The 15,574-nt window shown below is 42.7% G+C and overlaps 2 protein-coding genes across 3 annotated transcripts; both read right to left on the reverse strand.

Annotated features, from left to right (window-relative positions):
* Positions 1-371: 371 nt before the first annotated feature.
* On the reverse strand, positions 372-5,321 carry PTP4A1 (protein tyrosine phosphatase 4A1). 2 transcript variants are annotated; one of them, XM_057528043.1, is made up of 5 exons: positions 5,183-5,321; positions 3,942-4,034; positions 3,473-3,603; positions 2,485-2,559; positions 372-1,747 (listed from the first exon to the last, which is right to left on the reverse strand). In XM_057528043.1, the coding sequence occupies exons 1-5, from the start codon at positions 5,285-5,287 to the stop codon at positions 1,369-1,371; spliced, it is 783 nt and encodes a 260-aa protein (XP_057384026.1). In that variant the 5' UTR covers positions 5,288-5,321; the 3' UTR covers positions 372-1,368. The 2 variants fall into 2 exon arrangements, with proteins under 2 accessions (XP_057384026.1, XP_007179277.1); XM_007179215.3 differs by having other exon boundaries at positions 1,485-1,751.
* A 271-nt stretch (positions 5,322-5,592) lies between these two features.
* On the reverse strand, positions 5,593-9,157 carry LOC130704758 (uncharacterized). Its single transcript, XM_057528044.1, has 2 exons — positions 8,945-9,157; positions 5,593-5,733 (listed from the first exon to the last, which is right to left on the reverse strand). Exons 1-2 carry the CDS (start codon positions 8,981-8,983, stop codon positions 5,638-5,640), a joined length of 135 nt encoding a protein of 44 aa, XP_057384027.1. The 5' UTR covers positions 8,984-9,157; the 3' UTR covers positions 5,593-5,637.
* Positions 9,158-15,574: the final 6,417 nt, after the last annotated feature.

Genomic DNA, 15,574 nt, shown 5'->3' on the forward strand with positions numbered 1-15,574 from the left:
TTTCAAAACCTATAAAGGTATGTAATTATTGATATGCTAACGAGAAAACTGACGCTCAGAAGTTAAGTTGGCCAAAACCACTTAGTTGGTGGAACTGAGCTTCAAATCATGGCCTTTCTCCTCAGTACGTAAGAGTACATTGGTTCATGATTATCTAAACCTTAAAAAAAAAATTTATAATGTAAAGCACTTTTATTATTAAATAGTTCCCTGCCTAATTATAAGGAGCTTATCACGCCAACTTCATTTAATCCTTCATTTGTTAAAAAAAAAATCCATGCTTCAAATGGCAGTAAGTGAAGTGCAATTCTTTCTTATCGTTTTCTACAAAATAAGTTAACTTTAAGCAAAACAACTTCAATGACGATAAATGCATTTCATCATTTATTTAATGTTTAAGCTCTCGCACTAGATTTTTACAAGCTGGTGAACACTGACAAATTATTTCTCCCACAGAACTATAACCACATGTTCCCGGACAGTATAAATATATGGTTGAGCTGACGTTAATACACATCACCATTTTATCAATCACATAATAAAACAAATTGTCAAGTATCCAAATATTAAGTTACACAGCTCAAAAGGCATATAAAATATTAAATGTCTGCTCAATTCATTAGCAGAAACCCACTTTTTTTTTTTGCAAGAGGTTGAGAATCACACTTCAAACAAAAATAAGTTGGTAAACAACTTCAGATAAGTTTGAAAAAAAATTACAAGAATTTCAGAAATTTTATGATTAAGAATTGTTTTAGCTACAATAACAAAGTATTTCTACATTTTAAAAAAATATTTACTAAATTAAAGCGCATATTCTACATGTTCTGCACAAGACAAAGGCAACATTTTACTAAAAATACTTAATAGCCCCCTCCCATTCCTTTTTCAGGCCCTCCCTGTAAGTTGCACCCCAAAGTGCAAACATTAAAATTAACTGTAAGGCTTTTTTGTCTGGAGACATTAGACATGTGCTTCTGTACAATGTAGATTTTCAAAACGGAGGTCTTCCATAACAGCACAAAATGAGATTTATAGAAAGACATTAAATAATCACTGGTAAGACTTGGTTAATGAAAAAAAACCAAACGAGCAAATCTGATGTATACTGGTATGAATGTGGAAGATGTAAACATACTGTGAGCAAATAACCTTATAGGCCCTACTTTCTATGTTTGAAATGATGGAAAGAATAAAACACATAAGGTCCAGAGTTTTCATAGTTCCTGGGATTTTAGTTCGATACTAAAAATAACAAGAATTGTGCTGGGTATTTTGGCACCTAGTCTTTCTAAATTTCTTATATACTGATAAGAATCTGGCATGGAAACAGATTTAAAGACATGAATGACTCCATACTACATGATTTCAGGAAAAGTCAATTGGTACAAACGATAAGCACATTTTAAATGCTGAACAGCAAGAATCCTTTGCTAAGTGTCCAAGTAGGTTGATCATAACCCAAACATAGAGGCTGCAATTCTGCCAGGCTTGTGGCCTGGTAAAACTGCGTTTCAACACTCCTATGGAAGCTTCATCAGACTTCACCAAGCCAACGTGCTGGCTAACATGTATGACAAATCCCGTCCTGTCTAGGTTCCACTTCCAAGCAATGGCATCAAGCACCCCAGTTTTACTGAATGCAACAGTTGTTTCTATGACCATTAGAGTCTTTGAAGCGCAGCCGCATTTTAGGACGATACTTCTCCAAATACAAAAGTTGCTTGCTGTTAAAAGCTCCACGTCGCTTTCTAGAAGGAAGAAAACAAAAGACGAATTAAAGCAAAGTCCCTCTATAATTAACATTTACTGTTCTATAGGAGGCAATCATCACCTTTCTTGTAGCAATTTATTTTTTGATTATTACATTGTGACAATGTAGAAACATGGATCAGCATCCATGTGTAAATGGGAAAAGGGCCGTAAAAAGTTAATTTTCTAAATCTTTTTGAGAGGTAGTTATAAAATAGTCCAAACTTACCAATTCATTTATATAAAGCCCAAGAAAAGGCAAAACTAACTTATTGTAATATGAGTCAAAAAGAGATTGCCCCTGGTGGTTGGGAAGATGACTACAAACAGCATGAGGGCACTTTCTGAAATGATCAAAATATTCTGTATATTGCACTGAGTGGTTATTTTATTTGGCTGTTACCGTCCATTCATTGACCTTTGATATCTGTGCATTTTAACTAACTATACCTCAATAAAAGGGCAGATAAACAAGCAACATATTCAATCAAGAATTTAAAGTAAAACAATAATTTACAGAATTATTACTGGATTAGAATCTTTGTAATATGAGTATCTACATGGAATGCAAACAAGTAAGATATTCCCTGGTGGTAATACTATCTTAAAAATGAACAAAATGGTCAGACAGGCTCTTGGAAACAAATTGCTTTCCTAGTAATATATTTAAATTCGCTAACATTCAACAGGGAAATAAAAAGTGCAAACGGAAAGAACGTATTAAATACATACTGTCTTATGAACTGTACTGCATCTTCGTATTTCATTCCACCTTCAATTAACGCTAGGGCGACAAGCACTGGAGCTCTGGTAAGGTAAGAATTATAGTAAATTATTTTTCAAAGTCAAATCCTGGAAAATTCAATACTCTGAACATTTCCCCACCCGAAAGCACTATTATTTACCGCACTTCCTACGTTAATACCTATAGAAAATGTTGGACTTTACGTTAAAAATTAAATTAATAGAGTATCAGTATTTTCATATCAAACCCAGGTTTTTAATCTATAACCAAAAAGACAACTATGTCCTTAACTAATACAAATAAGCCTAGAAATTAAGACCTGTATCACTGGAGAGCAGTCCTGAAAAAATTTAAGGGAGAGGGTAAATCTCGACACATGTGGACAATATTTTCTAAATTCCAAGCAGTGAAAAATACTTTCCACTTAAAGATCTTCCAGGAAAAATTGCTTTGTTTTATTATCAATGAGACTGTGACACAGTTTCACGCCAGCCTCCCTAGGGCCATGGTCTGTGCAGTGGGGGAGGAGGGTGGTGGTAGCAATTTGCAACTACGGGCACGTATATTTTGGCACTGCTGTGTAATGAGTTCCTACTGAATCAGGATTCTCCAGGATCAAGAACCCTGCCACAAACTCACCATATGCAGTGCAAAAACACCTTAGAGACAATTCATGATCCTTTTTCCAATGAGCTTGGACAGTGATTCCCAATACTATGGACACAACCTAGAACACACAATTAAGTAATTCCGCCCACATGGGCAAGTATAAATTTCAGCGATAGCATCTGTCAGTTCCAAATGTACTGGAACACATTACTGCTACACTCACCTACTTTTAAATTTAACTCAGTAAGTAACCTAACAAAGCAAACTGATTCACAAACTGACAACCGCGTCTTTACGGGAGTCAAACTCAAGCTTTAACTAGAATGAAGACCAGTATCATTAAATGGGTTTAAGAAACTCTCTTACCTCCCAAGGCCCGCAACACAATGAACGGCAATACAACAACCAGGGTCTTCCCGAAACTTAATTTTCACAAGACTCAGCCAATCACCAACAATCTGGTTAGACGGCGGTGCGCCATCATCAAAAGGCCAATCCTAGGTCAAGAGAGTTCACGTCTCAGACTTCTAATGTACTCGTACGATCACTCTACAATTCTAACACCCAAATGTTGCCAGAAGCAGTTTCTTTTAACGTTTACACAAACGTTTTATGAAACCCCACTGTCAATGAAATGCAAATACGTGCTGAATCTTTATAAAGATCTTTTATTGCTTCAAACCTCTGCTCAGCTTTCACCTTTATTTGGACCTTAAGACAGTGTATACTTTTGCAACAACTTTTGCAACAATTAAGCTTTCTGAAGCCAGTGGTTTATCTGACTAAACTTTGGCAGCACAGCACTGTGAACATATGGGAACCATTAAACACTTACGAGAACATGGATGCCTTCTTTCTCCACGAGACTAGTGTCGTAAGTTGCTTCACATACTCTTACTATTGTGGTGACTCCATACTTCTTAAGTTCCTGGATAAAACATATGTAAAAAAGCATATGAAGTCTTCATAACCACGTCACTCTTGCTCACCATTTGTCATTTTGATCACCTCTCTAACAGGTTAACAGAAAATCATGTATGTTTAACACGGTCTTATTAAGTTTTATTGTCACAAGTCTTGTTTTAAGTGACAATACTAAAATAGCATTAAAAGGAAAGGGAATGTTAAACATCATATATTTTTAATAAATTTTAAGTAAAAAAAAAAAAATCCCATGGCCCTTCATCTACTGAAGTTGTCTATAGTCACGGTAACCTTGGCCAGATGAAGCACTAACAGAAGAGGATCAGAAGCAACTCAGGAACAAAGGACCAAAGGAATCACTCATGACTATAAGCAATCTGACTTGACTTATATTAACTCCTTAAACTTTTGCTCATTTGCAGTGCACGGTGTATAGTTTAGCGCCTTAAAAGTATGTTCAGAGAGTAAAATCTCAAAAATGCGGTGTTAAAAACCCCGCACCATTTAAGACTAGAGGCTTTAAGACTCATAATGCATTATTACTAATTATAATTCTTCTGGCATTTAAAAAATATAGAGACGACAATCAAAAATAAAAGTACTTCTATGATCTGGAAGGCCTATTTGCTGTTTCTGATTATCTATAGATATTTATAAAATAAAATGTGTATGCATCCAAATAAATTATTCAGCATTACAATCCTTCCAGAAACAGAATTAGTAGATCAGTAGCTGATAATTGCATCCTAAGCATCAACAGGGGGCCAAGACATAAACTAACTCTGGTTTATAGTATCAGTCATTATGCTAATAAGCAAATATGTGAAAAACCCACAAGTGGAGCCTCCCTCCAACAAATTTCTAGTAAGATAAGAGCCATACTGTTACACTGTCCACATATACATTTAAATTAAGCAAACTGTGAGGCATGAAGAACTAGATATTAACTTATAAATCTAAACTAACTCAAGTACATGTCCTCCTCAAAATGTATAAAATAATTCACCTCTAACGTAAAGACGCTGATATTTCTGAGGGTTGGAACTGTAGCCATAACACCTCACAATTTCCAAAATATTTTATTTTGTTACATAAAAGGCTCCACTATTAAACTACAATCAGTTTCAGACATTAAAAAGCATCAAAACTTACCTCTATAAATTTGTTTAAGGTCGCATTAGTTGGATTGTGTGTAATAAGAAATCTCATGTTCTTGTAAGTGATTTCCACAGGAGCTGGGCGGTTCATTCGAGCCATGTTAATTTAGTTAAAAAACACTCAACAGGGTTATGAAAGAATTTAAAAGACTGAATACAGAAATGATGCAAAGAAACTGAGTCTACTTCAATACACTCCACTTGAAATTCTCAGTGCTTTTGAGTATGAAGCTGGGAGTAATGGGAAATGAAATGAACCTCCTGACAAGAAGCAGCAATTCTTCAATCCAGTAATACTGAGGCAAGAGAAAGGAAGTGCACTGAGGTTTACCCCATCCAGGTCAGAACTCTTGCGAAAAATGCTCTGTGGATTTCAATTCAACACCTCTGTGTCCAGGTTCACCACTCTTATGGGGGCTTCTTGGTGGAGTAGTAATGAATTTCTACAGTTCACTTGTCTGCATAGAGGTCGTGCTGTGCCTGGCAGTAATCTCCACTGCCCTTCAGAAACTCCATAAATGTGTGACCAAGAACACCACAGAACTGCTGTTTAAGAGAAAGAGAGAGAAAAAAAGTTGTTTTCAATTCAAAAGGAACATGTTATGCTTTGACGGTACTTAAGTGCACAACGATCTTTCCAAATCTGGGCCCAAGCCACCTTTTAAACTTTTACTTGAACCACAAAATACAAGGTGATTACAGATTAAATCAATAAGCGAGGATTACTTTAAGTAAACACCCCTCATATCATTGTTACAGTTGGTGAATATCCCTTACACACATTCTTCTAGTAATTATTCCTTTTAAAACCGGGCTACTTGCTTTAAATTCTTCTAAATTATTACGTACAACTTTCTATATTGATTTTTCCAACTACCAAAATATTTTTACGTACTACAAAAATTCAATAATTGGTCAATATATTCTTAGAAGAAAAAACGAAACTGGTTTTCAAAATGCTCCCATATATACTATTTCATTTGATCCTTAACAACCTATTAACTTATCATTCCCCTTTAACAGATATTTCTCATCTGAGTCTCTGGAAGTTAATCAACTTGAAATCAAGTTGTCAACTTATGTGAAACGTAAGTGCGCGCGCGTGCACACACACACACACACACACACACTTACACATATACACACAACTCCCATTTATAACTATAAAAAAGACGTTCATAATTGTAATAGTCTTTTGTATTTTAAAACCGAAATTTCAGTTATCCTGTCTTAAACTGAAATCTAATTGAAAGAAAAAGCAGAGTGAGGTGGTGGTGGGATAGTGTAAATTACCTTACATTTCTTTCATAGGTCTCAAAAGCAAGGTAACTGCTACCACCAATTATATTTTCCCCAAGTTCCCCTTAAAGATCTAAATCAATTTTATGTTAGTATCAAATATTACATGAATATTCACAGGATATTTTCATAATATATACACGAAAAACAATGATGTTGACGTTAGTCTTCTTCCAAGTAGTTTACAAGGAGCTTGTGTGGTTGGGAGTAAACAGAGGACTAAAAAAAAAAAAAAAATTCATAGCAGGTTAACAAGAGCACTGAGAGCCAGCCACTGCCCCAAACCCTTCACAGATATTCTCATGGATCAATTACCAAATAAAATCTTTTGAAATCAAAAGATTCCCTTAGTTTACTATGCTTAAGTTTAAATTTAAGCATTAAAAAAGGCTTAAAAAACTACATTCAAACTATCTCATCTCATTTTCACTGAGTCCCATGCTAGTTATAGTTTCTAAAAGAACGCTAAGTTTTGAAGAATAATTCGTATGAAGACCTAGCCAATCACAGAAAACATTAAGTCAAAAACCCAGTTCATTTTTCTGTGAAAATAAAGGAACTAGCCTCAGGAATCATGTCTTTATAGGTGTCCCATAAGCAAGATAACTTTTCATTAATCCAAATTTGTTCAAACCCACCCTCAGATGTTACTTCATCGACTTGTGAGCTGGGCTAAGAAAATTAGTGATTAAACTGCCACTGAAGACTTTGTTCTGTTAACAGTGTGACAGCAGTAACTGGCAATAATTTCAATTATACTTTCCCTTCAAATCCTACACACTACTTCCTTAGAATAAAAAGTGTATTCTGGCGCCTTTCCAATGACAATGAATTAAAGTGATCTGCAAAGCTGTTAAGGTCAAGGGCTCTTATCTCAGTATTCTGATTTCCGCGTACTACCTTTTTTCAACTGAAAGCTGAAATTCCTGTTAGAGCTGAGTTTGGCCATATCCACCCCTTTCAAGCAAGCGGTTTCCTGAGAAAGCACAGAAAGCAATACAGAAAGAAGTCTTTTGGTGACCTGGTTATTTTTACTGAGTGCAGGCACCCAGTGGCTGAGGGGGGGACGGGACGACGACGGACAGACGGACGATGGATTTCCACAAGCGCAGAAATGACCACTAATACCTGACAGCTTTCTCTTCTGCCCGAGACACTCCCCTAGTCCCCATTTCTCTGCCCCAGGAAAAACCATCCACGATAGGAAGTCTGGAAATGCGAGGGAATTGTTCCCCTCCCACTGCATATAACCGCAATCACACACACGGGGGCTTGGGGGACCAACTTCTGTGAAGAAGCCTAAGCCGATCTGTCCCACTGCAGAGTCCAAGCAACACATCTCTGTTGCGCCCAACGGTTCGTTGCCGAGGCTGTCCCGTATCTACTTGTGCTTTAGATAACGCACCCGGCATAGAGCATGTGTAAAATACTGCTCACTCCTGGGAATGATCTGGTTTTCCGGTCTCCAACTTTTCTACTGTCATCAAACAAAACTCATACGAAAAGAGCGACAGGATGGGACTTCCCTGGCCGCCCAGGGCTTAGGACTCCTCGCTCTCAGTGCCCAAGGCCCGGGTTCGATGCCTGCTCGGAGAACTAAGATCCCACAAAAGCGGCTCGGTGAGGCCAAAAAAAAAAAAAAAGAGAGAGAGAGAGAAAGTACCAGGAGGCAGTGGCTCACAAGCTGGATCTCAAGCAAGCCCACGGCGCCAGCTACGGCGCAACAAGCTCCCGCGCTGGGAACGGCAGCGGGTTCCGCGGGCACAAGCTCAGCCTCACAGCCGCGGGTGTGGCTCGCCACGGCGCCCCAAGTCCACAGAAGGCAAGCACACGGCGCGCCAGGGGACACTCAGGCGCAGCCCAAGAGCCCGCGATCGCAAGGCGCCGCCGGCCCCGCCCGCCCCGGCGCAGGACAAGCCTGGACTCGCTCCCGCGGCCCGGGGGCGGGGCGCGCCCCCCGCGGCGGCCGGCTTACCTGGCGAGGCCGCGCCGGCCCGGGTCACGGGTTCGCGCCGCACCTTCAGTGCGGCGCCGAGGCCATTTTGTCCGAGCGCCGGTGCCGGCCGCGGAGCGCACGGTGGCCCACAGGCCCAGTCCCGCCGACCCCGCGCCGGAGAGCCCTGCCCAGCCCGCGCGTAGCCGCCTCTCCCGCCCGCCGGGGCTGGGGGCGCGCCCGCCACAGTGACGCGCAGCCCGCGCCCCACCCGGGCCACGTCCCCGATCCCAGGGCCCCGCGGCAAACAAAGGGGCCTCCGGGCGCCGGCCGGGCCCGCAGGACGCCGGGGCGAAGAAGCGGCCATAAAGCGGCTTCTGGGCCGCCGCGCCGCCGGGCGCCCCGCCCAGCGCCCCGGGCTCGGCCCCCGGCGCCCCCGCCGCCAGGACCGCCAGGACTCGGGCCGGGACGCGGGCGGGCGCCGGGTTCCGAACAAAGGCGGCGGCGCGGGGCGCGGGTACTCACAGGAATATGTCTACTCATTGAAGATTGTGGCCTAATCATACAGCCGGTCCCGAGGCGGCGGCGGCAGGGCAGGGGCGGCGGCGGTCGTCGCGGGGGCGGAGGCGGCGGCGGCGTAGGCGGCTTCGCGGGCGGCGGTGACGGCGGCTGCGGCGGGGGAACCGGACTCGGTCTACAGCGAGCGGCTCCGAGAAGGGCGCGCAGCCTCACCGGCCCTCAGTCCAGGGGGCCAATACGCGCGCCGAGGCGCCCTTGCGTCACAAGCCCTCCCATTTATAGCGCGCCTGACGTGCGCCCCCAGGCCACCAATCGCAGCCGGACCCCAGGTCGCGCGCCGACGAGCGGGGGCGGAGGCCCGCCCCGCGGACGTCACGGAGCGGCGGCGGCTGCCGGTGTGAACCGGTTGATGAATGGCGCCGCGCTGCAGTCGGAGCGCCACCCGGCGGGGGCGGGAAGTGGCGGAGGAGGGACGGGGAGGGGAGGGGGAAGGGCCGGGAGAGGGAGGAGGTGCCGCACTTCCTCCTTAAAACCCCGATGAGTGCGTGCGCTCTCTTCACCAGGCGAGGCCTGGAGTTGGCCTCGCCTGATAAACGCAGTCCCCTCGGAGCCGGAACCGGGTCTCAGTCCCGGCCCTGCTTCCTTCTGCCGTAGGTCAGACCGCGGTCGGCTTTGCCTGCGGTTTACCGTGGCACCTGCGCCTTGCGATCCCCGTCATCAAATAAATATTTCTACGGCCCTGCGGCTGCCGGGCGACGACCCCTGGGGTGCCTGGGCCCCGGGCCCGGACCGCGCGAGCGCAGTTGCGGGCACGTTCGAGCGGGGAGGTCTTCTTTCGGCGAACATCCAGCGGAAGGCGGGAGGGCATCGCGAGGCACGGCCGGAGCGCTCTGCCGCCCGCGGGCTCTCTTGGGCACGCCTTCGTGCCCCGCACGCGGGCAGCTGCGGCCGGCTCAAGCGTGGCGTTGCGGACTCCCACGCAGCCTCTGTGCTGCGGCTCCCTGGATGCGTTGTCGCGGGTGAGGGCCGGTTAGGCAGCGTTTTAAAAATTGTAAGAGCCTTCGACTTGGTCAAGGACCGATGGAACTCTTTGCGTCTCAGCTGGCGCTTTTCCCTTTTTGTTCCTTTTCAGAACCGTCCCACTGTCTTCCGTTATTTAGGCCCTTAACAAGTAAAGCTTATCACGGTTGTTCTGTGTTACACAAGGGCAACTCTGTCATTTCTAGTCTGAAAACTCTTTCTCTTCTGCTCTCTGGAAGGAGTAAACAGAAGTTTTACCTGCTCTGAAGAACTCGGCTTTCTACTAACACTGAGGCCTTTTGTTTGCTGTTTGCACTGAGCATAGGTTGGAGAGGGCTTTAGGGATCACATTGTTTCCTTGGTCAGTGTAGTACAGCATCTTAGGATTTATTAGAACTTCTACTTAGAGACTGTGCTTGCATAGTTATTCAACTTCTTTATAAACGTCATACTCTGTAAACAAAGTTAGCGCTTTCAAAAAAGAGTTGGGTCAGGAAGGCTTTTACGGGAATAAAAGTCAAATCACCTTCATCTTAAGGAAATTGCTTGCCTTGGAAACTCTTGAATCCATCTAAGTCAAGGAAAACCAAAGAGCTTGAGAAATATATGATGCCCCTTCATTACATAAAAGTTTAAAACTTTGATACGGCAAAAGGCTCTTGACAAAGTTAAAATATTTAATGGCCCATGGGGAGAAAATATTGGCGACGTATCATGGGAACAGTCAACACCATAATAAATAAAATGCTTGACCAACATCTACAATAGTGTAGTTAAAAAAAAACCCATGTTCAGTCAGCTGCTCTCACGCCAAAAGTTTGTCAGCACAGTGATGCTAGTTGGAAGAGTGAAAGCTTTTCAAAAAATGCGTTTGGTGGGACGAGATAGAAGTTCAGCTAAGCAGAGCCAAATCAGTATTAGCCAGTTTTCTTGTAGAACTTGAGACACAAGTTGTGAGGCTTGTGAGCCAGATCCCGTAATGATCACAAGCAGTGCTGACATGAAATGTCCTGTGAGCTGTTGCTCATCAAGCTCTCAAAGCTGGGCTCAAGCTCCCAAGTGGACCAATCAGCTTCGGGGGGGGAGGGGGAGGGGCGGGGGGAGGGGGCGCGTCTTAGCCTCTCAGATGAGGTTCCACCTTGCTCTACTTGGAAAAGACAGTCAAGGATGAAAAACTAGATAGAGCTTTTGCTATCAAGAGAAAGGACACACTTTCAACAAGATATAAACGTGGTCTTGCTGCCCAGCCCACTGAATTCTCTCGGGGTTGTCATGGGTCTGCGACTCGGGCAGCTGCCGTGTTTATATGTGTGTCATGTGCTATTGTGGTTCACTGCTGAGCGTGTGTGCCCTGTGGAGCCCAATAGTTTTAAGCTGCTGCTTCTTAGAAAACAGTGGTCCATCCCATCACTGGTTAGGAGGCTCCTGGGGTCAGAGGACTCACTAACCTCTATAGATCTGCACTTGGAGCATCAGCATCCGAACTTGTTGAAGCAGAGGGTTCAGACTGAGCCAACAAGCTTGCAAATAGTGGTCCAGACATCCAGAAGTAAGGAAACACTTCTGAAACGGCAATGCTCCAGAAAGAAGCCCTAAGATGGAAGACTTCTTTTCCAGCTAAACACAATGCCTAGATAGCAGTTAACTTTTCTCAGCAAAACATGTGTCCTTGAGTTCATCCTGGTAGGCAGGACTTTTCATCAGCATATTCAAAATTCAAAAGCCCACAGTTGGGAGGTAAAGGAGACAACTGTAAGAGCATTATGAGGAAAATCCTTTTGGAAGATGAAGCACTGCAGGAGACTACAGATCAGCGAAAACTGATGACGAAGAGCAGAGAAATCTTTATAGTATGGCAGATCTAGTAAACATTGAATGATGCCACTTATACCAGACATATAAGAGGAATGGAGGATTTCAACCCTTTCTATCTTCTCAGACTTACTAGGGCCATGAAGGGTAGGTTGAGACCATGAGGAAGTCTGATAAAAACAATTTTAATAAAGCAAGAGTATTACCATTGCAGTGATAGAAAGATCAAATGTGACAGTAACAACCCAGAAAAGAAATACGAGATTGCAGGGTATAATGATGTACCAGGTGTACGAAATGGAGGCAAATACCCCAGTGGGGGTCGGGATAATAGTGGGGGGTGATCTTAAGTGCAGTATAGCCCCAAACGTGAAAACTCGGGGATACAGCCATGGCTACTATCAACATGGTAACGGCTTATTTTCCTTTTGCTGTTATATAGCAGCCTATTTTATATCTAAAATGAATCTTCTTGTGTGATTTGTTAAAAAAAGGTTTAAAATGGAGGGCTTCCCTGGTGGCGCAGGGGTTGAGAATCCGCCTGCCAATGCAGGGGACACGGGTTCGAGCCCTGGTCCGGGAAGATCCCACATGCCATGGAGCAACTAAGCCCGTGCGCCGCAACTACTGAGCCTGCGTGCCACAGCTACTGAGCCCACGTGCCACAACTACTGAAGCCCGCACGCCTAGAGCCCACACACCGCAATGAAGAGTAATCCCCGCTCGCCACAACTAGAGAAAGCCCGCGTGCAGCAACAAAGACCCAACGCAGCCAAAAATAAAATAAGTTTTTAAAAACTGTTTAAAATGGAGAGTATACTTAAATTTCTGTGAACATATAATTTTCAGTGCACGAATGTTGTTTAAAACTAAAGCAAGCTCTATGTTAAAAAATGACTTAGTTTTCTTTCCCTAAGTTACTGATTTAAAGTTTTATCGTCTTTTTTTAATAGCCACATATTTTTGTGTATTTATTACTTTTTAATTGAGGTATATAATTGACATATAACATTATATTAGCTTCAGGTGTCTGACATAATGATTCGACATTTGTGTGTTTCACAAATAATCACCACAGTAAGTCTCGCTAACATCTGTTCCCATAGGTAAGTACAATGTTTTTTTCTTGGGATAAGGATATCAGTTCATCCTTTTGATGAATAATAAAAATCAAACAACAGTGCTACATCATCATTTCTATGTGAATTTTAGACACAGCAATCTCCAACAAGGAATTAAGCTTGTCACAAGCCAGTCAAAGTCCGTAGGCCAATCAGTACCTGTACTTGGGCTATTGTGTTTTGACTCAGTCAGACATAGAAACTGTCAGTCACCTACCCAGTGGGTGCTAAAGATGTAAATATCTTTAGATAAAAGAATCCTGTTGGATCAGAAATAAACATTTTATTAAGTCATCAAACCCAATCATTAGAGGTAATCTTTCTCTGTAAAACTGACTTAAGGCAGTTTTCGAAAAACCTTTAAAAACTATTTTAAGAAACAATTCTCTTTAGTAAATCTCTGTTATGTCAATTTTCTGTCCCTTTAGTTTTCATGTCTAAGTTTAATCAACTTGAATACAAACCCAAAAATTGCTTAGGTAAGTCTTCAAGTCGGATGAAACTGTGTTTTCACGTTAGAAAATCATTTGGGAATTGGAAATCAGGAGGGCCACAGTCTCCATGAAATTGTTAGGAACATGTTGAATTATGCCACAGTCTGAAGCGAGGCAAAAATAGCTTAGGAAAGGAGAACTTAATCTGGCCAGAGAAAGGGAATGGAGTATCAATAAATGTCAAAGGTTTGTTATGTGTGCTATGGCAAAGCTGTCACTTGACAGGTTTAATTTACAGAGTTGGCATTTAGGCTGCAGAATCCAGACAGACACTGACCCAAGCAGCCTTACTAGGGTCAGCCTTACATAAGGAGGAGTGTTCTTGAACAGGTTCTGCCAAGAATAATAACATTTATTTAACAGAAAGCTGCAGTAGTCATTTCTCTTCCCTACTCTATCACAAATTTGTTTTTTAACTGGACATGTTCAGTAAACATTGCTATCTTAGTGTATTTCTATAGCTTGTTTCATCACCAGAAGATACTGAATAAGAAAAAAGTGTAGAAGCATTTCAGAATTTCTTCTACTTAAGACAGTTGTCATATCATGTATTTCTGGAGTTCTTTGACACATTAATACAGTAGATAATCAATATTTGTTTGGATGTGACCAGGTTACTGTCCCTCCTGGAATCCTTTTGGTCATCCTCTTCCCAGTCTTCCTAAGATTTATTTGCAGGCCCCTTTTAGTTCTTTCTCAATCCCTTTAACAATGGTGTTCACTGGGGTTTTGTTCTAGGGCTGCCTGGCCCTGCTCTGCGTGCACTCTGGGGTTTTCACTTACCCCCATAGCTTTGGCTATCCACCCTCCCTCGCTCCTCAACACTTGTTAAATGCCTAGCCTATGCCAGGCGCTCTGCTATCTTATGATGCACAACATAAACACTGTTTCTACCTCCAATGGAATTTATATACGGATGAGGAAAGGGACAGTAAAAAGTAACTAAGCAAAGAATATATAAGTTGTAATGTGTGCTATGAAGGCGGTAAACAGAATAGCTGGGGTAGTTACTTCAGACAGGGAAGTCAAGGGGCAGTGTCTCCCAGGAAACCCATACCTAAAGGACAAGAATGAATCACAGGAAGAGGAGGAGAGGAGAGAGTTTCTTGGTGGAGGAAATGACAGGACAAATACCCAAGGTGGGAAGAGTTTGGCTGTGCTCAAGGAGATGAAAGACTTGAGGGGCTGCAGCAAAATAAGAAAAGGGAACAGAGGCAGGAGTCAGCCTGCAGATCTGGCAGGGGCTGGATCATTCAGCGACCTCGTAGGCCATGGTACGTGTTTGGATTTTATTTTAAGGGCAATGAGCCACAGCTGCCTAACAGGAAATAGATGTTTTAAGAAAATCACTTTTCCTATTCTGTGGAGGATGGATTGGAGGGAGCCACAGAGTGGAGTTGGTGTGATGCGGTGAAAGACTTGAGGTTTCCTGCCTTGCTGAATGGTGGACAGCAACAGTGTTGCCTGTGATGAGACCGTGGAAATGGAGAGAAGTGAGTAGATCAGAGAGGTCGAAACAGAATTGAGAAGACTTGAATCACAGCATGTCCTACAGCTTCCCAAAATTGTTGTCCGTGTCCAAACAAAGATATACGGCCATTATTATAAGTCTACTTTATGCTATGGTGCTGAATATTGTAGGCAAACTGACATGAAGTTTCATAATTCACATGACCATTTTCATTAGCAATATGTATGTAAGGGATACACCAGAAGCATAAAAGAAACAAAGGTCCTCAAATTATGCTTGGAGAAAGACACTATTTCTGAGGATTTCAGGAATATAGAGGAGTGGGAATGCCTAACAGTTGTCTATTTAAGTTTTCATAGAACAATCAAAGTCCTGATAACTATATTAGTCGGAAAAGCTAAAATTTATTATGCTCTTATTGTTTTCCAATCTGTGCTAAACACATTTGCATTTCTTCTTGAACTTAGAAATAAACGTAAATGTCAACAGTGTTGTAACTGACATTTAAGTGCTTTGTGGGTGTCATTGGGTGATGTGATGAATGATTTTTTTTCTTTACAAATTTCTATATTTTCTAATTTCTTTCCAAAACTGCTACCCTTGTCATTGGGAGTGGGGAATATCAAATGAGCACTTGGAGGATTTAAGTCATATCCCATATTCCTAATATTTTCAGAATTTCAGGTAACATTTTCAGAAAATGAATGTCTGGAATGGT

This window comes from Balaenoptera acutorostrata, chromosome 14 (genome assembly GCF_949987535.1).
Source record: "Balaenoptera acutorostrata chromosome 14, mBalAcu1.1, whole genome shotgun sequence".
Taxonomy (NCBI): domain Eukaryota; kingdom Metazoa; phylum Chordata; class Mammalia; order Artiodactyla; family Balaenopteridae; genus Balaenoptera; species Balaenoptera acutorostrata.